The 22,200-nt window shown below is 43.0% G+C and overlaps 5 protein-coding genes across 5 annotated transcripts; 3 read left to right on the plus strand and 2 right to left on the minus strand.

The window, feature by feature from the left end:
* Positions 1 to 9: 9 nt before the first annotated feature.
* BCIN_12g04830 (hypothetical protein) lies at positions 10 to 1,358 on the minus strand. The gene is made up of 2 exons (XM_001553852.2): positions 1,203 to 1,358; positions 10 to 1,150 (listed from the first exon to the last, which is right to left on the minus strand). The coding sequence occupies exons 1-2, from the start codon at positions 1,253 to 1,255 to the stop codon at positions 247 to 249; spliced, it is 957 nt and encodes a 318-aa protein (XP_001553902.1). The 5' UTR covers positions 1,256 to 1,358; the 3' UTR covers positions 10 to 246.
* Positions 1,359 to 2,168: 810 nt separating this feature from the next.
* On the plus strand, positions 2,169 to 3,130 carry BCIN_12g04840 (hypothetical protein). Its single transcript, XM_024696468.1, has 2 exons — positions 2,169 to 2,708; positions 2,914 to 3,130. Exons 1-2 carry the CDS (start codon positions 2,533 to 2,535, stop codon positions 3,011 to 3,013), a joined length of 276 nt encoding a protein of 91 aa, XP_024552278.1. The 5' UTR covers positions 2,169 to 2,532; the 3' UTR covers positions 3,014 to 3,130.
* Positions 3,131 to 3,209: 79 nt separating this feature from the next.
* Positions 3,210 to 7,207, minus strand: BCIN_12g04850 (hypothetical protein). The gene is made up of 2 exons (XM_024696469.1): positions 6,700 to 7,207; positions 3,210 to 6,645 (listed from the first exon to the last, which is right to left on the minus strand). Exons 1-2 carry the CDS (start codon positions 6,995 to 6,997, stop codon positions 3,383 to 3,385), a joined length of 3,561 nt encoding a protein of 1,186 aa, XP_024552279.1. The 5' UTR covers positions 6,998 to 7,207; the 3' UTR covers positions 3,210 to 3,382.
* A 2,228-nt stretch (positions 7,208 to 9,435) lies between these two features.
* On the plus strand, positions 9,436 to 16,960 carry BCIN_12g04860 (hypothetical protein). The gene is made up of 4 exons (XM_001553849.2): positions 9,436 to 10,221; positions 10,274 to 11,305; positions 11,451 to 16,489; positions 16,541 to 16,960. Exons 1-4 carry the CDS (start codon positions 9,609 to 9,611, stop codon positions 16,595 to 16,597), a joined length of 6,741 nt encoding a protein of 2,246 aa, XP_001553899.1. The 5' UTR covers positions 9,436 to 9,608; the 3' UTR covers positions 16,598 to 16,960.
* A 2,113-nt stretch (positions 16,961 to 19,073) lies between these two features.
* Positions 19,074 to 21,071, plus strand: BCIN_12g04870 (hypothetical protein). Its single transcript, XM_001553848.2, has 3 exons — positions 19,074 to 19,449; positions 19,505 to 20,676; positions 20,752 to 21,071. Exons 1-3 carry the CDS (start codon positions 19,231 to 19,233, stop codon positions 20,984 to 20,986), a joined length of 1,626 nt encoding a protein of 541 aa, XP_001553898.1. The 5' UTR covers positions 19,074 to 19,230; the 3' UTR covers positions 20,987 to 21,071.
* Positions 21,072 to 22,200: the final 1,129 nt, after the last annotated feature.

The raw sequence follows: 22,200 nt of genomic DNA on the forward strand, positions 1-22,200 counted from the left end.
CTAAATAGGGTTGATATATTTCGTGCTATGTAATCCATGTAAATGGTCTAAATCTTCACAAAGCCTTACGTATCTCACACGTGAGAACATGTCAACAGAGTAAAGCAATACTCATATCTACCAATGATCTATCTATCTCGTCATCCTAAAATCTATATCTAGCAAAACCATGTATCTAATCCCACCTCAAAGAAAGTTCCCAAATTCCAAATTCCAGATCCCAGCCCCCACTCCCACAACCCAAACCTAACTTCCCCCCGCCGTCGGAAACGGCAAATGCCTATGCATCCTCATAACAATCTCCGCAAAATCCCTCTCATTCTCCATACTCAAAACGCCATGCCTCACAAAGAAATCAATCATCACCACCGCGCTATTCGTCTTGAAGGTCCCCTTCCCCAGCTCCTCCATCACCCTCTCCACGCTCCACAGATAAAAGCCCTCGACCTCATCATCCCTCGGTCGCGGAACCATCTCCTCCCCAACCTCCAAGTCATACACAAATATCATATCCGCCGTCACCAATCCCTTGACCCCTCCCGACCCCTCCCCACTCCTTTTCATATACGTAATCACACCGGTCGATTTCACACCGGAGCGAATAAGCTCCGCGGGCAACGAAGCCTCTTCATCAGCCTCGTGAACAATCGTTTCAAAGGGCGATTCATCTGCACGCACGCCCCCCGCAACCGTCGTGTCGAATTTTCCGGGATAAGTAAAAAGATGCGCGCTGCGTTTTGCGACCCAGATTTTCATTTCGCCGGAGTCGCCCCGCGTGAAGATGGTGAGATGCGCACCACGGGACACGATACCGAAGAGAGAGGCGGCGTAGCGTTCGAGGTGTACGGGTTCTTTGGCGCCCGGGATGGCGTAGGGTTCGCTGTGTTCGCCGTGGAGAGTGCTGAAGATGTTTTTGTCGATTGCTTCGTTGATTACGGTTGCGAAGGCGTTGTTGCATGCGCTGGAGAGATTGGTGGTGGAGATGTCGGTGGGATGCAGTTGGACGCTTAGGGGATGACTTTGGGTGACGGTGAAGTCGGGGGACCAGGGCATCTGGGACACGATTTCGGGGAGCATGTAGCCATGGACCCGGCCATCGTCTGGGAGGTAGAGTTTGTATAGTTCGTCGATGTTTTCATCATATGGAAAGCTGAGGGGTAATTAGCATCATAGTTTAAAGGGGGGTAGACGGTCTAACTTACTTATCACAAGCTTTCACGAGATCTAGATAGGACTTCTTCGAATCTGAAGACATGGTGATTGATCATACACACGATATGCTTTAAAAGTGGGATAAAATTAAATCCGACAACGAAATCCCTTTCATACGCCGACTTATAAACATCCAGTTTCAAGTCGAAAGAAGAGAGATGATATGCCCAATGTCAATATGTAAACCCAACAAACTGGTCACGACAGTCCGCGTAACGTGATATATTGAAAATGTTCCCAAAGCAATTTCGAATCACGTCACACTTTCTTAGGTAATCGTCACATGTATCAGAATAAGCGATACGCTTACCCACCCCTTGCACGCTCTACCCCGCATTACCCCAGAATAGGTACGAAATACCACCTCCTCCTCACTTCATGCAACCATGAGCTGTTACCTGACACAAACGAGAATGCGGTATGTTACAGCACGACCAAGCAATCTATAACAAACGACAAGAATCGACACTTTGAGAAAAACATCCATGAGTTCCGCACGCTCGATTGATTTAATAGAATTCACAAGTGTCTGATCAGCAATTATTGTATACATAGGTGAGCAGATCGATCGACACCAAGTAACCAACCTCCATCCCGTTGTCAGACGTAACTCCAAAACACAACCAACAAACACGATCCAACATGCACAACCCAACATGTCACGCACTCCGGGCTCTGAAACCCATCGGGCTTTGAACCGGGATTTCATTCCAATCACCACATCCCATCTCACGCCATCCCAAATCACGAATCACAATACCGGGATTCAAAATCCCCCTCTCCCTCTCTCTCTCCCTTCCACATAATTCTCCTATCCAATCCTATCACAGACAATCAGGCTATACCTCCCTCCCCAGTACCCGTCCTACCCGTACCCAAATCCATAAATAAACCAACCAACCAGCATACCTACCTACCTACCTACCTACCTACCTACCTACCTACCCAACCCTCTAGCTCTTTCCTCCAAACCATAAATTTGACTATTTATCCTTCTCTCTTTCCGTTTGAATTTCAAGAAATCGATTTTCGTTTTCTTGAACCTCTTTCGATCTTACCTCCATAACTACCACTACAATCAAAACCATCGCAATCTCCTCTCCTCTCCTCACTACTCGCTACTCACTGCTCAATACTCATTTCTCGCCACTAGAGAATACTGCGCAATCTTCAACCCACCACCCAGTTCAGCTCAACTCATCAAACCGATTCTCACTCACCAAACAACTCTAACACTCTCCATCAATCCACGATCCAAACCTCCCTCAATCCACCACCCAACTCAATCCCACCAAACTCCTCCTCCTCCCCCCTCAAAAAATGCCCCGCCCCACCCTCCCAACCACCCTCCTCCCCCTCCTCACCCGCACAATCCGACAATCCTCCACCTCAAGCACCACCTCGATCAAATCCCTCGCCCCCCGCAAAGCCACCTACTTCGGCCCCGACGTGTACTGGGGAAAAGCGTGGAAGAACGTGTACGGAACCGGGTTACTGTATGTATTTGGCATCTATCCATTCTTTCACCCTTTCACCCTTTCATCATTCATTCATTCATTCATCTATTTAATTTGGAAAATAATTCCCCCCCTTCCCCCTCCCCCTAAGAGAGCAAGAAAAAGAAAAAGATAAAAGGAATCCACGCTCTGATATGCTATAACTACCTATCTAGCTAGTTGTGCTAATACCTCATCTAAAAAGTTACGTTCCCGTCGTTGCAGCAGTCATGTTCTGGCCGGTTCCGATTGCGCCGATGATGAATTTTTCAAAAGGAGTTAAGAAGGAGGGCGTGGTTGCTTAAGATGGGAATGGAGTGATGTGGAATTTGCGATGGGACTTGCTGGTCGAGGTTGAGTTCCGACGAACATGTTGAGAATCTTTATACAAGCATGGCAAAGGACAATAAATGAATAACACAAGAAAATGATATGATACCATCCCATCATGATTCTTTCATTACTATTTCATGTGCTTGCTCATCATAATAACTAACTGATTGACCTAAAAACAATTTGGGTATATTATATCCTCTTTATACACAATAAACACAACCTCCAGTCATGATATCATTCAATACATGTACTTCAAATAATACAAAACAAAAAACTTACAACACAAAACACCGCCGTCAAAAATTCTATCCGCTCAAACTCCCGCTAATTTGCAATTATTACAAGGAACTCCCCTTGGTCAAATACTGTGCAATGATACCAGCCTCTGGCGTTTCATATGGTGTCCTATACTCACTCGTTCCTTGACTGGTAACCCCTCCAATATCAAGTCCATTAGTTGAAGTCAGACCGCCATGATCATTATCAAAATATCCCTTTTCTTTTCCCTTTAAGCTTGTCATCCTCAGCCTCTCCATATTTACTTCACTTTTTGTTTGTGAAAGATTGGCACTGCCAGGTCTTTTCTTCTTTTTATCCCCCTTTCCTTCTTTCCGCTTTCCAATCGAAGTTTCATTTTCGACTGAAGAATTTCCAGCTGTACGCATTCCTCTAAATTCCCTAACGACTTCAGCAAACCCTTCCTCCAAAGTCTTCATTCTTGCTAACATCAATCTTCCCATCATACCATCCGTAGTTTCTTCTTTTTTGTCACGTTTCATCGCCATCTTCGTAGCGATAGCCATTTGAGTTTGAAATGAACTCGGGACTGCGCCAAGTTGTGCATGCTCAAGACCCATTTCCGACAAACTCATATTCAAACTAGATTCTTTATGACGTACAACGCGGTTACGTACCGGGTCTGGCTTACTGATAATTGGGGCAGATTGAAAATTTGCGCGATTGGGTAAAATAGGACGTGGGCGAACAGTTGTATTTGTGAAGTTGGCGGTTCTTGGAGTACGAGATCCTGATTGACCTGCTGGGGTGTTGGTTCCGGTATTAGCTTGTGAATACATTTTTGCCGTTAATGGCCGTGAACGAGGGGGCGAATTGGATGAGAGTGAAGAATTCTGAATAACAGGGTTGAAGAGAATCGTCGTCGTTGATAAATTCCTATCATGAGCTTTTTTCTTTGGTGTCGATTTGGATTGCTTTGAAGGAGAATTGTTTTGCTGAGTGACATCTTGTTGTGGATCAAAAGCCGCAGTGGGAGAAATGAATCTCGTTGCAGTTGGGGTTTGGAAATAATCTTCTTCCGATTCAGCACCACTTTGGCTAAAATTTGTCGCTGTGTGTTTATCCTCGGTATGTTCGTCATCATCGTTGGACAATAGTTCATCATCTCCATCTGCATCTGTATGACCTCCACCAAACGAGTTTGGATGCAATTCATCATCTGAAATTCGAGTCATGTCATGAAATCCTGTAGACATAAATTCTGCCGGGTCGCTAGCCACAGATCTATTTCCGGAAAGCTGACGACTGAGTGCACGATGTTTCATGGCATTTGCTTGTCTAGACTGCCTTCGCATCTCTAATCTTTCCAATATAGAACGATCCTGTTCTTGTGGTGGACTAGCAACGTCCCCTTGATGTTCCATCCAGTTATTGACGACAGTTTGAGTTTTTCGACGATCAAAACTAGGACGATTTCTACCAAGGTTATCTCTCGGCGCTAGCCTAAATACGTCATCAAGAGCTCTGTCTTTTTGGAAACCAGCAACGGAAGATTCATGTCTCCTTAAATTGGGACTAAAGAGTCCATGCCCACGATCTTGAAATGATATTGTTCGCTTCGATCGTTGCCCAACCTTCTCAACCAAATCCGTAGGTTCGAAGACAGATCTTGCCAAGAAAATCTTTTCGTAGGCACATATACTGAATAATAAGGGAAAATGAGTCATCTTGATAACAGTACGATTCATCTTGATGAATGTTCTGAAAGGAAAGAAGAATCTGCATGGTGTGAGAACCCAAGCAAGAATGTTGGTTGGTGCTACGTAAGAGAAGAGAGCATCATTCTTGACCATAGAAATTGTGTTGACAGCAAAAACGAATTGATGTTCTTCGTTTGCATTTGAAACAATGGACATGAACGAGTTTGTTAAAACCGTAATGAGAATGGTAATAACGAGGAAGTGACAAATAAATAGGAAAAGCACAAGTAATGCCTTTCCTAAGAAATTGTAAGTTTCCCATGCTTCCCATGCCGCGGGTGTAAATCCCATCAATATCTGAAAGATCTTGTAGGCAACTCCTGCTGCATCATATTCACTTTTCCCAAATGATAGAGTGAATGCAACAAAAAATCCACTACAAGCTATCAATATTAGTACAAATACTGCCACAAGGTCAATTGCCATCAATCTGAACGCGATCAATAGTTGTGAGAAATATCGATAATGATCCAGAACACTGAATAATCGAGGGAAGAGTAGGATTGCATTAGTTGCAAGAACATCATATGCCATACTATTCCACTCCTCTCTTCCATAGTCCACCAAGAAAATGCCATATAACCGCATGCAATAGTAAATAGTAAGTAAAACTAGAATACCCAAATCGAAAGCATTCCAGAAACTCATAATATATAACGAGAATCCTTGTTCATTGAACCCAACTACCTCATCAAGCATGAAACCTGCACTCCAAAACCAAAATATGACTTCGAGACCAGTGATGTCTGTTGATCTTTGACTGAGAACGGCTAGAAAAAGAACAAGAAGAATGGCGAGTGAGCAAGTCGAGAAGAATTGTCGATATCTTGGTACCCTCAACCTCGAGAGTTTGAATAGAGATGCATCTCTTGGATCATATAATGTGACCGTTCTCCTAGTCAAAGTTTGAATTGCTTGTTCCGATTCTGGTTCTTTATTTTGAAGTTTGGGGCGACTGACCGTCGCCCCATATTGAAGTTGATCACGGGTAAGCAATGGGACCGCACTTCCATTGCTTGGATCTGGTTTCTTGTATCCAGTCCGATTTATTGATGTACGATGAAGGTTATCGGCCGCAGAATGGAATACAATAGTTCCAGCCCATATGGCTTCTAGTTGTTGCACTACAAGCGGATGTGCCAAAAATCGTTTCGCAGACGCCCTGATAGCTACCTCCAAAGTTGAGATCCTAGCAGCAACTGGTTTTGCACGATTTCTTTGATTCCAGTTTGTTGTAGGTGGATTCGGTTCTGCCAATCCTTGTAATGGAAAGAAGTCATAGGAAAGAGCATCGATCAACTCTCTAGTATTGTATTCCTTCAATAATTTGATAGCTAGAAGCTCACAAACTAAAGCTCTCGTCAAGCTATTCCCGGCATTACCTGGATTTGCTTGACTCTCCTTTTTGAATTGTAAACAGTTTGCCATCAATGCATATAAAGTAGCTCGAGAGAAGTGCGAAATTCGAATTTGCTGTTGCATAGGCTTCACCAAGAACTGTGACACTTGTGGGGACCGTAATTGATCCCATGTTAACGTAGTTTCCGTCCGCGGAAGGATGATAAGTCGAATGGCATGTGTAAGGTTATATACTGGAAGCGCGTCTAATCAAATGTTAGCACTGGGTTTCTGGAAAGAGATTCAGAAATGCTAGATACCCAGATGTGCGGCGGAAAATATAGGCAAGAGAGGTTGATCTTCATCACCATCTTCTTCCTCTACTTCGTCTATATTACTTCCTTCATCGTCATCTCCCCCATCATTTTGTTGCGCAATCTCTTCCTCTGTATCTTCTTCAATTTCCGTTTCCGTAAAATCTGCGGATGCGTGTCGAGGTAAACGCTCTCCTCTCGCCGCCGTTGTCGAAGGTCGGTCAACGTACAGTGATGAGAAAGGGGAATGTATTTCTTGAGGGCGTCGTCGAGCTTTCTTCGGCCGCAGTAATGAAGACAGCATTTTTGCTTGGAGTGTTTCCAACTGGAAGTTCGTGCGTGGTTGAGGGATTTACTCCTGTGTGGTCGCAAAGTAGGAAGGAAGACTGGTTGCTTGGGAGGCTGCCTTTCTTAATTTATTTCATCTTGTAGCGACAGGAGTTGAAGAAATAAAGCAACGCGATCAGAAGACGGATCGAGCGAAGGAATAGTTTCAAAGATCTGTAAATAAGTCAAGAAAGAAGTAAAGAAATCTTTAATTTCCAGGTTATCGCGTTTCTCGAGCACTTTTTAATTATTTCTCGTCCCAGCTCCCAGAACCAAGGCTCGGTCGTTCGAAGAGTGGATGGATATCCCTTGATGAAGATCAAGCAACCAATCTATCGAATTAATTAAATTATATATCAAAACAAGATCAAGGGAGTGACAATGAAGACATGAAATCTCTTCCTGCAACGAGAAGAAAGAGTAGCAGATGGCAACGCGAATCCTGTTTCATTTGCTTATCTCACAACCCCCCCAAATTCACATACAATATCAAATCGACATTCAGCCCATACTGGCCGAGAATTGGGGAAACCTAGAATCAATGATCTCAACTTTTTGGGGAAGGCAATCAATCATGTCATTGCACGCCGAGACACCCTTGATGCGATGCACACTGCTCGTTTATATGCATGCTGCCGATCAATCCTGGCCATGAAGTTCCTGTCTCATCCAATCAACGAACGAAGTGCGAGAACATGAATTGAGGGCTATCTAAAGATAAAGACGGAGGTCGGTACATGCGAAGTGCTTGCTGAGTCTCACTTCGCAGGTGTAAAACTACGTTGCCGTTCGTATGCGATGTCCTCGTGATCGGGTGAAGATAGAGAGATGTATTGTGTGCCATTTTGCCATTGTTGAGGTAGAATCCTTTCTCCCGTTGCTACTCTCTCGCCTCTCCATCGCTCGTCTCAACACACCAAGATACCATTATCATGCATGCATTATAGTTCATTTTAAGAAGTTGGTGGCTTGCAAACTTTTAATATGGGGGAGGGTCAGCTTACCTTACTTGCATGATGAAAAGAAGAAGCTGCCAAAACGAGAGTCTCATTGGATTGCTCGAGAGGTAGTTCATCCTTCCGCCGTTTCCCAAATGTTCTGGCCCCGTTTGTAGATGTCCTATCGTCGAACAGGGACGGCATTGTTCCATTTTCCTGAATGATTTTCCTCCCCCTCGTGTGTGCTGTGTGCACTAGGCGTCGATTGTGTCTCAAATCTCGAACACATTAATTTTCTTTCCACAGGACGATTGACCTGCGCGCGAGCTCATCGATTCACAGGAAACCCGCATGAGCGATTTAAAAAATTGGTTCATCATCAGAGACATACTCGTACACACAGATAATTATTGTATTTTGCAGCTTCCTCTATTGGACCATGCGCAGGTGGTCAATGGCAATTGGTGTGGGCGAGATAAAATGCCACATCGGTTATGAGTGGGGGGTGGGAGGGAAAGAGAGAAAGAGAGAGAGAGAGAAATGCTTCCGGGGGCTTGCTTGAACTCATAAGGCGCACACCACCGATTAATCAACGAACAGACCGCCATTCTTCCCCATGGTATATATGAAGTGCGACAATGGAAGAATGTAGATCTGACTCGCATGCATTTCATCGCTTGGCTGGGCTTGGTTCGAGATCTTGTTTTCGTATGCGAGTCTGAATGTTATTATCAATAGCGACATCAATACACTCACCGCACAAACAGCGATGGGGTGAATGCAACATTTAATATTTGCAGCCACCAAGACAGTTTTACATCCTGCAATAACGGTGGCATTACAGCCTCCCACATGAAAATAGAGGGGGGCGTAGAAGGGGCATTGATGTCTATGTAGCTGCGGTGTATCACTGATGTGTCAGTATCAGCATCAGAACACAGAAACGACAGCCTTTCATGCAAACATTCGGTATGGAATAGGAGAGATGTTGAGAGACCAACAGCTGCTATATACTGTGTACTGGTTTATGTTCCGATAGCACAGCACAGAACAGAACATATAACCTGCTATACGAAGTGCTGTCGTAACCTCACTCCAAATAAATGCTGTGACGATCTATCTCCCTCATATCCATATGATGCATTTTCAACACGACTTCCAATTAATTATTCCAAGTCCACGTGCTGTTCACGTGCTGCCCCGATAAGGCTTCACTCCACCTTTATGACATAATAATGTCGGTGTTATTCTGGCAATATACCGGCGAAAAGTTCTTGAGGGGCACGAGGGGTAGATGCAAGGCTGATGATAATTGGTGACAGCCTTGACTTCGCTTCCCTGCTAGCGTCACACACTAAGCCCGATATCGAATCGGCTCTCCTCGGTTGTTCAGCACCAGAAAAAAAAATTGAGGAGTCCCATTTTCTGGAGAGAAATTCCTAAACTCCTAAAAACTTATTCAACACTTTCAATCTTTGATACCCAAAAAGTCGTACGGTCAGGAATTATTCTTTGATATTTGACCTACAAACTGGCGAACTTGGATCACTAAAGCACTCCTCAATCTGCTTTGCAGCTTGTTGAAGGGCAATTCTTGAAGTCCTTGCGCGCAGATCTTTAAAAACCGTCTTTTCAATATCTTACATCATAATGGCAGAATTAGTTTTCCCTCCCGTTGCCGCCCCAATCCTCAATGGCACTGATGAAGGACTCATCAGTTTGGAATTGAAGGATGGCACAATTTATCAAGGATATAGTTTTGGTGCGCAGAAGAGTGTCGCGGGAGAATTGGTCTTCCAGACAGGTATGGTGGGGTACCCAGAATCCATCACTGACCCTTCATACCGTGGACAAATCTTGGTCATTACGTTCCCTTTGGTGGGCAATTATGGTGTACCATCTCGAGAAACCATGGATGAACTCCTCAAGGATCTGCCAGCGCATTTCGAAGCATCACAGATCCACATCGCAGGTTTGATTTGCGCTTCATACGCAGGCGAAGAGTTTTCTCATTTCCTCGCAACCTCTTCTTTGGGAGCATGGTTGAAAGAGCAAGGTGTCCCAGCAATCTATGGTGTTGACACCAGAGCTTTAACCAAGAGAATACGAGAAGAAGGTAGTATGCTTGGACGAATGTTGTTGCAAAAGAACATCCCTGCCAGTGGAAACGACAACATCTCTGCTTTATCTACAAAGGATTGGAGATCATCATTCGAAGCAATTGATTGGGTCGACCCCAATGCCAAGAACCTTGTCGCAGATGGTAAGTTTCTACTTTGCTATAGCCCGAATGAAGGGCTAACATAATGCCTTAGTATCAATTCGCGAGCCAAAATTATACAAACCTGATCCTTCGAATGCTTTGAAACATCCTTCTGGTAGACCTATACGTGTGTTGTGTTTGGACGTTGGTTTGAAATACAACCAGCTGCGTTGTCTTGTAAAGCGTGGTGTGGAAGTTCTCGTCTGCCCATGGGATTATGATTTCCCTGCTCTCGCCGGCAAGGATTATGACGGTCTATTCATCTCCAACGGTCCTGGTGATCCAGCCATGATGGATAAAACTGTCAAGCACATTCAATCTGCCTTGAAGGAGAACCGTACACCAATTTTCGGTATCTGTCTTGGACATCAACTTCTCGCTAGGGCTGCTGGAGCTCAAACCGAAAAGATGAAGTTCGGTAACCGTGGACATAACATTCCATGCACAAACATGTTGACCGGAAAATGTCATATTACTTCCCAAAACCACGGTTTCGCTGTCCAAACTAGCTCCTTGCCTTCAGAATGGGAGGAACTTTTCGTTAATGCCAACGATGGAAGTAACGAGGGTATCAGACATGTCAACAGGCCATACTTCAGTGTTCAATTCCATCCAGAAAGTACTCCTGGACCAAGGGATACTGAATTCCTCTTTGATGTCTTCATCAACACTATCCAAAAGACTCTCGATGACGAAAAACTTCTTTCCGCACCAGTTGTCTTCCCAGGTGGTGAGAAAGCTGAGAATGAGAAGCTTACGCCTAAGGTCAACGTCAAGAAAGTCCTTGTTTTGGGTAGTGGTGGTCTTAGTATCGGTCAAGCAGGCGAATTCGATTACTCTGGAAGTCAAGCTATCAAAGCTCTTAAAGAGGAAGGAATCTATACCATCTTGATCAACCCTAACATCGCTACAATTCAAACTTCCAAAGGATTGGCTGATAAGGTCTATTTCCTTCCCGTCACAGCTGATTTTGTTCGCAAAGTCATCAAGCACGAGAAGCCTGATGCAATTTACGTCACATTTGGTGGCCAAACTGCTTTATCTGTTGGTATTCAACTCAAGGATGAATTCGAAGAGCTCGGAGGTAAGTAAAGATCGCTTTCTTCACCCACTCCCCTTCCCCATTTTCCATGTCCAAATTATTCTGAACATCCAAATCTGGCTGGGCAGTCTAATTCCTTGAATCTCCCTTATACCTTTACAAATAATACCTGCTAACTTGTATCAAGTTCGCGTCCTCGGTACCCCAATTTCCACTGTCATCACTACTGAAGATCGAGAGTTGTTCGCTCGCAGTATGGAGTCGATTGGTGAGAAATGCGCCAAATCCGCTTCAGCGAACAACATCGATGAAGCTATGCATGTCGTGAAGGACATTGGATTCCCAGTCATCGTTCGCGCTGCATATGCTTTGGGAGGTCTTGGAAGTGGTTTTGCAGACAATGAGGAAGAATTACTTGAACTCTGCAACAAAGCTTTCGCCGCCAGTCCTCAAGTTTTGATCGAGCGAAGTATGAAGGGATGGAAGGAAATTGAGTACGAGGTTGTCCGTGATTGTCGTGACAACTGTATCACAGTTTGTAACATGGAGAACTTCGATCCTCTGGGTATTCACACTGGAGACTCCATTGTTGTTGCTCCTTCTCAAACATTATCCGATGAGGATTACAACATGTTGAGAACCACAGCTGTTAACGTCATTCGCCATCTCGGAGTTGTTGGAGAATGTAACATTCAATACGCACTCAACCCTGACTCGAAGGAATACTGTATTATCGAGGTCAACGCTAGATTGTCCAGATCTTCAGCCCTCGCATCCAAGGCTACTGGATATCCATTGGCTTTCATCGCCGCAAAGCTCGGTCTTAACATCCCACTCAACGAAATCAAGAACTCAGTCACTCAACAGACCTGCGCTTGTTTCGAACCATCTTTGGATTATGTTGTTGTTAAGATGCCACGTTGGGATTTGAAGAAGTTCACTCGTGTTTCTACACAACTTGGTTCATCAATGAAGAGTGTCGGTGAAGTTATGAGTATCGGAAGAACTTTCGAAGAAGCTATTCAGAAAGCAATCCGTGCTATTGATTTCCATAACTTGGGTTTCAGTGCAACAAAGGCATTAATGTCAATTGATGATGAACTTCAAACGCCTTCCGATCAACGTCTCTTTGCAATCGCTAATGCCATGCAATCTGGTTACTCTGTTAACAAGATTTGGGAAATGACAAAGATTGACAAATGGTTCTTGAACAAGCTCAAGGGATTGAATGACTTCAGCAAGCACATGTCAACCTTCAACACTAGCACCATCTCATATGACCAAATCAGACAAGCCAAACAACTTGGATTCTGCGATAGACAATTGGCTAAATTCTGGGATTCTACAGAACTTGCTGTTAGATTGTTGAGAACCGAAGCTGGTATTGTCCCAGTTGTTAAGCAAATTGATACCGTTGCTGCCGAGTTCGAGGCCCACACCAATTATCTTTACATGACCTACAACGGATCTGAGAGCGATATCTCTTTCAATGACCACGGTGTCATGGTCCTCGGTTCTGGAGTTTACAGAATTGGTTCTTCCGTCGAATTCGATTGGTGTTCCGTTCGTGCTATTAGAACTCTTCGGGAATCTGGTTTCAAGACTGTCATGGTCAACTATAACCCTGAGACTGTCAGTACCGATTATGATGAAGCCGACAGATTGTACTTTGAGAACATCAACCTCGAAACCATCCTCGACATTTACGAATTGGAGTCTTCAAGTGGTGTTCTCATTGCTATGGGAGGTCAAACACCAAACAACATTGCTCTCCCACTTCACCGACAGAATGTCAAGATTCTTGGAACATCACCAGAAATGATTGATACTGCTGAGAATCGTTTCAAGTTCTCTCGTATGCTTGATGGCATCCATGTTGATCAACCAACATGGAAAGAGTTGACTAGTTTCGAGGATGCTAAAACATTCTGTAACAAGGTCTCTTATCCAGTGCTCGTTAGACCTTCATATGTGCTTTCAGGTGCAGCTATGAACACTGTTTACTCCGAACCAGATCTTGAAGCTTATCTTGCTCAAGCTGTTGAAGTTTCAAGAGATCATCCAGTCGTTATCACCAAATATATCGAAAATGCAAAGGAAATTGAAATGGACGCTGTTGCAAAGGATGGTGTTATGGTTGGTCACTTTATCTCTGAGCATGTTGAAAACGCCGGTGTACATTCTGGTGATGCTACTTTGATTTTACCACCTCAAGATCTCGACCCTACCACTATCAAGAGAATTGAGGAAGCTACTCGCTTGATTGGTAAAGCTCTTAACATCACTGGTCCTTATAACATTCAATTCATCGCCAAGGACAATGATATTAAGGTCATCGAATGTAATGTTCGTGCATCTAGATCGACTCCATTCGTTTCAAAGGTCATGGGTGTTGATCTTATTGAAATGGCTACTAAAGCCATTATGGGTGTACCATTCATGCCATACCCACCTACCGAATTACCTGCAGGCTGCGTTGGTGTTAAAGTACCTCAATTCAGTTTCTCTCGACTTTCTGGTGCTGATCCAGTTCTTGGTGTCGAGATGGCTTCTACTGGTGAAGTTGCTTGTTTCGGTCGTGATAAGTATGAGGCTTACATCAAAGCATTGATCTCTACTGGATTCAAATTACCAAAGCAAAACATTCTCCTTTCTATTGGTTCATACAAGGACAAGAAGGAAATGCTTCCATCTGTTGTCAAGCTTCAAAAGTTGGGTTACAAACTTTTCGCTACAGCCGGTACCGCAGATTTCTTACAAGAACATGATGTCCCAGTTCAGTACCTCGAAATTCTCGGAAAGGGTGAGGATGATCAAAAATCGGAATATTCTTTGACTCAACATCTTGCCAATAACATGATTGATCTTTATATCAATCTTCCTTCCAGCAACAGATATAGAAGACCTGCCAACTACATGAGTAAGGGTTACCAAACTAGACGTATGGCTGTCGATTATCAAACACCTTTGGTCACCAACGTCAAGAACGCCAAGATCCTTATCGAAGCCATCGCAAGACATTATGATATGGAAGTCAGTGGATTCGATGCACAAACTAGTCACAGAACTGTTGTTCTTCCTGGTCTTATCAACATTGCATCTTTCGTTCCTGGCATCACCACTCCTGGCAGCCGTGATTTCCAAACTGTCACCAAAGCATCAATTGCATCTGGTTTCAGTATGATTCGTGTTATGCCTCTTGGTCTTGATGGATCAGTCACTGATGCTAGAGCATTGAAGGTAGCTCAACTTAACAGCAAACTTGGTTCATCTTGCGATTACAATTTCTCTGTTGCCGCAACTTCATCTAACGCCGATCAAATTAGTCAAGTCACTGGTGAAGTTGGCTCTCTCTTCATCCCATTCAATCACTTGTCCGATAATATCAGCAAGGTAGCTGCTGTTACTGCTCATTTTGAATCTTGGCCATCTTTCAAGCCAATCATCACTGATGCAAAGATGACCGATCTTGCATCAATTCTACTTCTCGCAAGTCTCCATAGCCGAAAGATTCACATCACCAATGTCACCACCAAGGATGATATTGGATTGATTGATTTGGCTAAGCAAAAAGGTCTTCAAGTCACTTGTGATGTTTCAGTGTACGCCCTTTTCTTCAGCCAAGATGATTACCCTGAAGCTTCTTTCCTTCCAACTGCCAAGGACCAAGAAGCATTATGGGAACACATGAACATCATTGATGTCTTTTCTATTGGTAGCTTACCATATCAACTTGCAACTCTTGCAAAGGCAGAGGCAGACGCCGCTGTTGGTATTGCTGACACTTTGCCTCTACTGTTCTCAGCTGTTGCAGATGGTAGACTCACAGTCGATGATATTAAGGCTCGTCTCCATGACAATCCAAAGGAGATTTTCGAAATTCACGATCAAGTCGGAGCTTCCGTAGAGGTTGAGATTGATAGACCACACACTGTCAAGCCAGGAACAGTTTGGTCGCCACTTGTTGGACAGGTCACAAGAGGAGCTGTCCAAAGAGTCATCTTCCAAGATAAGACTGCTTGTCTAGATGGTTTACCAACTCAAGATGCTATTGATGGTAAAGATATGTCATCTCATCTTATTGATTTACATACCACAGTACCACAATCACCACTTGTCAAGGCTAATCTTGGATCCCCAGCTATGGGACCAAGACCTGATAGCTCTCATGGATTGAGAAAGTTCTCTTCATTTGCTGGTGCATCATCTTCAGCTATGCGACCTGCAACTCGTTCAAGGTTCTTGGACGGTGCTGCCAGCCAAGCACCACAACTTGGTTCAACAGCTGAAGATTTGGGTGCTCCATTATACCCTCAACCAACAATATCACCATCTCTACAAACCCTCCTCGGCCAATCGCCATTCAAGAATCAACACGTTCTTTCGGTCAATCAATTCTCCCGTCAAGATCTTCATCTTCTTTTCTCTGTTGCTCAAGAAATGAGATTGGGTGTTCAACGCGAAGGTGTTCTTTCTATTCTCAAGGGACGTCTTCTTTGCACAATGTTCTACGAACCATCTACTCGTACATCTGCATCATTTGATGCTGCTATGCAAAGATTGGGTGGACGAACAGTTGCAATCGCTACTTCTCATTCTTCCACTGTCAAGGGCGAATCTCTTGCAGATACCATCCGCACTCTTGGTTGTTATGGAGATGCTATTGTCCTTCGTCACCCTGAAGAGAGTAGTGCTTCAACTGCTGCCAAATTTTCTCCAGTTCCAATTATCAACGGAGGTAATGGAAGCAAAGAACACCCAACTCAAGCATTCTTGGATTTGTTCACAATCAGAGAAGAATTGGGTACTGTTGGTGGTCTTACCATTACCTTTACTGGTGATCTTAGATATGGTCGTACCGTTCACTCTCTCGTCAAGCTTCTTCAACATTATGATGTTCACATCCAGCTTGTCTCCCCACAAGCTTTATCCCTTCCACAAGAGATCTTGGCACTTATCAAATCTAAGCCTGGTCAATTACTTTCAGTTTCTACTGAGTTGACCCCCGAGATCCTTGCTAGATCCGATGTCCTTTACTGTACTCGTGTACAAAAGGAGCGATTTGCCGATTTGGAAGAGTATGAGAGATTGAAGGATAGTTTCATCATTGATAACAAGACATTGAGAAATGCAAAGAGTTCAATGATTGTTATGCATCCATTGCCGAGAAATGCCGAGATTGGAGAGGAAGTGGATTTCGATCAAAGAGCTGCATACTTTAGACAGGTACGTTATGAAGCTTCCCCAATTATACAATTTTTACTAACCCTTTTATAGATGAGATATGGCCTTTACTGTCGCATGGCATTGTTGGCTTTGGTATTAGCCCCATAGATTTGATTTTGTATAATCACCTCTTTTGGTTAAGATCATGGGCCTGGCGTTGTATATATGGAAGGAAAAGTCGATTTTTTAATTGTTATATGATTACGAGTAAATGCATTAGATACGAGTAGACACTCTTTTATGATTGTAGAAATGGTTTCGATTTGTAATTTTGATGTATATTTATTTGGAGTGATGGGTATATGTATGTACGTGTATGTTCATACATATGTGTATATTTGGTTATGTATTTATTTGGGTTGGGTTATGTATGTGTATGTATGTGTGGGATGGTGTATAGCGTATAAGTATATGTATGTATGTAGTTTATGTATTAATTTAGAGTAATGTTATTATTATTTGTATATTCCAGTATGATTCTTCTCGTCTTCTTCATTCTGTGCTTTGTTTTGGTATGCCTAGCTAATTGAGGAGTGAAGATAAGGAGGGTTGATGAGATTCATGCTGTACTTTTTCGGTAAACCAGAGTCAAAACCATCGAAGAGTCTAAAATCAAATCACACAGTGTGGTATTGGATATCGACGATCATGAAAGTGATTGCACACGCAAGTGAAAAGGGGCTTTTGAGAAATGTATAGAAGTTGGACGTCGGTAGGTGAGTGTTCGAATTTTCGGTACCGACGAGGACGTTCTAGACACCTGTGAGATTCCCGAAAAGGTTTCATGACGTTGCCTTGAGACGCTCTTCAATATTTCTATGCGAGTATGGCAATTGAATGGCCTCTCAGACTCGAGTATGTTGGGTTATGGATAAGGGTTGTGGGTATACAATTTATTTCCTACATGGCGAGGTAGCATTGCAGATGAAAATCTTCGCGATATCTTCGCAATACATCCATCCATCCATTCAATCACCAATCAAAAACACAGACTTATCTTTCCACTCGCTGTAGGATATATAAACACGCAAACACATCCCCACAGCTTTTTCTTCCCACATTGATTGACCTCTCTGATTTGCACGGAAATTATATAGGTGCTGGATTGACGTCGTATTGAACGCCAAGGTTGGCACAGCACATTTATGTCGGTAGACAGGAAGGTTACAACGTGTGGGAACGCCCAAAGTCTTGTTTGGGATACCAAGATGGGAAGGCTGGGTGGCATTGCTTATTCGCACTGTTTTAGGTGCGAAATATGCCCAGACAGGACGGACCGACTGCTTTACTATGCCACGAGATTGTGAATCTTGTGAGTGTAACATCATTATCTCCTTGAAAGATTGTGGTTTCTTTACCTGCTTGTAGAAGACGCACCAGACTTTTTGGAATATTATTCCATGAAGAAAAGAAATGACTAATGCACATACATATATAAACGGTGGGACATAGGAGATTTATGAGCGATTTATAAAAATTACTAAGAACCAGAATTAATGAAACGAACTAGAGCGACAGAGCGGAGAGGAGATACTATATGTGGAAGTCCGCCTACTCTCAACTTACTCTAATAGACTTCAAGGACGAGTAACAACTACCGCATTGGAGATCTTTGTTTATTAATCGACAGCGGTGTCAAGTAGTTGTTTCCCGTCCACTCTGTATGAATCCACTTCAATACCTCGGAAAAAGTATTTTACACGACCCCCCCCCCTAACCATACCTCAACGCCATGCATCTCCAAATACTCATACTAACATCTATATCCACGACATATGATAACCAATATTATATCCTCAATTGATTCACCAGCAACATGATCTTTTTTCGAGAATACACAGAGTAGCCATGCAAATCAAGAAAGAACCCCAGAACGATTCCCCCATACCCCAACATTTGTGTATCTCCACAAACCCCAACTTTCGGTCCAAATGACTACAATGAAAACTTAAAAAGCTAAAATTTCGTGGAGCACCTGGAGAAAATTAACATACAGGCCCGCGCGGATTGCAAACAAACAAGGGGCCGCGCAACCGTCCACTCGTTCTGACGCCTTCCACTTATTCGTAGCCAACGACTTTCTACATGTTGGTCAAGTGTGGAGAGTCCCAGTCCCCACAATGTTCACATTCGGAGTCAGGACCGTGAGTAGACCACGAATCGCTCGTGTTACCCATCTCATTTCATCTTAGTATGCAAGGCATACACGGGACGCTGATTATTGACCTTGTTACATTATCTCATTACATAGGCTCGAGATAGGTATGATTTGGTGCTGCTTTGACATGTCTCGGGGAATTGCTTATCTTTTTGATTTTGGTGGCAAGTTCCACGAGGTTGGACGATTTTTGCAGTGGAATGGATGTTCGGCACCATGATCGGGATGACGAACAGGGGAAGGTACCTTGGAAGCGGCATGGGATTTTAGTGCAAGGCCCCTAACGCCCTTCAATAGAGAAGGTGTGGAGAATGGGGTGGATTAGCTCAATATGGGGAAGATTTTCTCCTATATTTTAAATATGTATCCTCGATTCGAGTTGAACCGTTTGTGCTCAAAAACTTCTTCTTTTCTTTCTTCCGTTACGAGTTCCTCTGTTCAAGTACTTTGAAGTCTTGGAGGGGTAGTTTTACAATCTCAAACTATTTTTGACGTCTGAAAAGACTGAAGTTGGTTTGACGTTGGTTTTGGTACCATTTGGAATTAAACTCCCATAGCAAGTTGTCTCGAACGAAACTATACAATGGCAGTTACAGCAGGCGCCATTGAGCGTAAAGATTCAAACCCTAGTGGTGAATTTTCTGAAACTATCGACCATGCAGCAACTCATGCAACTTATATTGAAGCCAATGGGTTATCTGAAGAACATAGACAGTATCTTCTTGCACGACATGGAACTCTTGATTTAGATCCTTTGCCCGGACCTAGCGAAGCTGATCCATACAATTGGAAAAACTCAAAGGTACCTATCGAATCTATCTAATCTATCTCTCAAACTTAGCTAATAAAAAGTATAGAAAGTTACAAATCTTGTACTTGTGGCACTCCATGCATGTATGTCAACATTTACAGCCGCAGCCATTATTCCAGCCTACGAAAGTATCGCAGAAGAACTAGGTGTATCACTTCAACAAGCTTCATATCTTACCTCACTTCAAATTGCCATCTTGGGAGGAGCTCCCCTGCTATGGAAACCTCTATCCAACACTTTCGGACGAAGACCTCTATTTCTTATATCACTTATCATTAGCTTGGTTGGAAACATAGGATGTGCTAAAGCTCCCACTTATGCTACCATGGCACTTTGCCGTGCTATTGTTGCATTCTTCATTTGTCCCGCTGGAGCAATTGGTAGTGCCGTGGTCACAGAATCATTCTTTAAGAAAGATCGAGCTCGTTACATGGGAATCTGGACACTGATGGTAACAATCGGAGTTCCATTTTCTCCCTTCGTCATGGGATTCGTCGCCAACAACGTAGGATGGAGATGGATTTATTGGATCTTGGCAATCATGAACGGAGTTCAATTCATCGCCTATGTTTTCCTGGGTCCAGAAACCAGATATCTTCGTCATGGAGTCCAACATTCTAAATCTTCCTTCAAGGAAGAATACCTCACTTTCCATCGAATCGATCCTTCACCGCTTCGTATCTACGATTTCGTCCACCCTCTCACTCTCTTCGCAAAACCATGTATTGTCATTCCAGCAGTTGCATACGCCATGACCTTCCTCTTCGGCTCCGTTCTCATCACCGTCGAACTCCCTCAACTCTTTGCCGAAAAATTCGGTTTCAACGCCCAACAACTCGGCTACCAATTTCTCGCTCTCATCATCGGATCCGTCATCGGCGAACAACTAGGAGGTAATCTCTCCGATTTCTGGATGAATCGCAAGGCTCGCAAAACGGGTATCCAGCCCGCTCCCGAACATCGTCTATGGTTAAGTTACGCCGGATTCATCCTCACCATTGTCGGAGCCGTAGTCTTCCTCGTCCGAACAGAACAGGCAAAGGAAATGCATTGGAATATTACACCGGTGATTGGAATTGCCATTGCGGGCGTGGGAAATCAAATTGTCACAACAGTTTTGATTACTTATGCGGTAGATTCGCATCTAGAGGAATCGGCAAGCATTGGAGTTTTCATCACGTTTGTCAGACAGATTTGGGGATTTATTGGTCCTTTTTGGTATGTTTTTTTTTTCTTTTCTCTTTTCCCCCATCGAGATTTTTTTAGAGAATGTCCCAACTAATATAATAATAGGTTCCCATCCATGTTCACGAATCTCGGCCTCTCGAAAAGTGCAGCCGTGGCAGCGGCTCTGCTTATCGGTGTCAGCATTATCCCCACGCTCATCGTACAATTTATGGGGAAGCGATGGAGACCATCGCGACCAGCGGATTTGGCGGGAAGGGTTGAGGATCGCGAACGAGGGGTGATGGGTGCGGATGTGGATGCGAATGAGAGTGTGAGTGGGAATGGAGAGATGGCGAAATAAATGATTTATGACTTGTATATTTATGTTTATGTTTGTGTCTATTTTTTTGCAGAAGAATAAATAAATGAATGAATGAATGAATGGAGATGCTTATTCTATGTGTATGTGTTGAGAATTGTGGGAGATGAGGGATGGAATGGATTGAACTGGGTATGAAATCCACGAGTGTGAATATTCTGGACATGTATATTAATACTAATAATACCAACATTAATATCTATCTCTCTCGCACAAAATCCTCACCTCGCCTCCTTACCTCCTCACTTCTTTACTTTTTTACTTTTCTACTTTTTGATTTCAACCCTAGAAGTCTTTAATTTTTATTCTCATGAAATATAATATAATATAATATAATATGAGTGTGTAGATAGACAAATAGATAAATAGATCGACAATAAATATGAAAAAAAAATAAAAAAATAAAAAAATAAGTATCAGAATCTCAGAATATCAAGATAGTCTTCATGGACCTCACACTCATTCGCATTCTTTCTTTCCTTTTACTTCTTCATCCATCCCCTTTTCATCTCTATACATTTTACATTTCGTTTATTCTCTCATTTTCCATCATCTCGTTTTTATATTTATTGTGGAAATCGTTTTCATTCATTCATTCATTCATAAATATCATATTATATTATATTACATTATACAATATTCTATATAAGTTATCTATTAGTTATCTATTATTTAATTCCTCCTTTCTCCTTTCTCCTTCCTACCCCCTATAATCTATTACCTAACACCCATCTCTCGAAACTCAAACTCAAACTCAAACTCAGATTCTCATACAGATATCTTTTTATTTTACTCCATCATATTCTCTTCTACCCTCCCCTATAATAATAAATACATGCATAGACAAACCCCCCCCAGATTTCAAATCACCATTCTAAATCTAATTCCAAATCCCCCAAATCAAATCGAAATACATACGTACATACCCAATCATCTATCTATCTATCTATCCATCCATCCATCCATCCATCCATCCATCCATCCAACTATATAACTATATACCTTCCTATCCACCTAGTGAGTCAGTATAATAATATACTAATCTTATAAATAACTAACCCAATCCAATCCAATGCACACACACAAACACAAACACATATGCTTACGCGTTAAAGTACAAGATGTGAGACATAAGACATAAGACACGAGACACGAGATGCAGGATATAGGAGAAAGTAAAAGATCTATAAATAAAC

This window comes from Botrytis cinerea, chromosome 12 (genome assembly GCF_000143535.2).
Source record: "Botrytis cinerea B05.10 chromosome 12, complete sequence".
NCBI lineage: Eukaryota > Fungi > Ascomycota > Leotiomycetes > Helotiales > Sclerotiniaceae > Botrytis > Botrytis cinerea.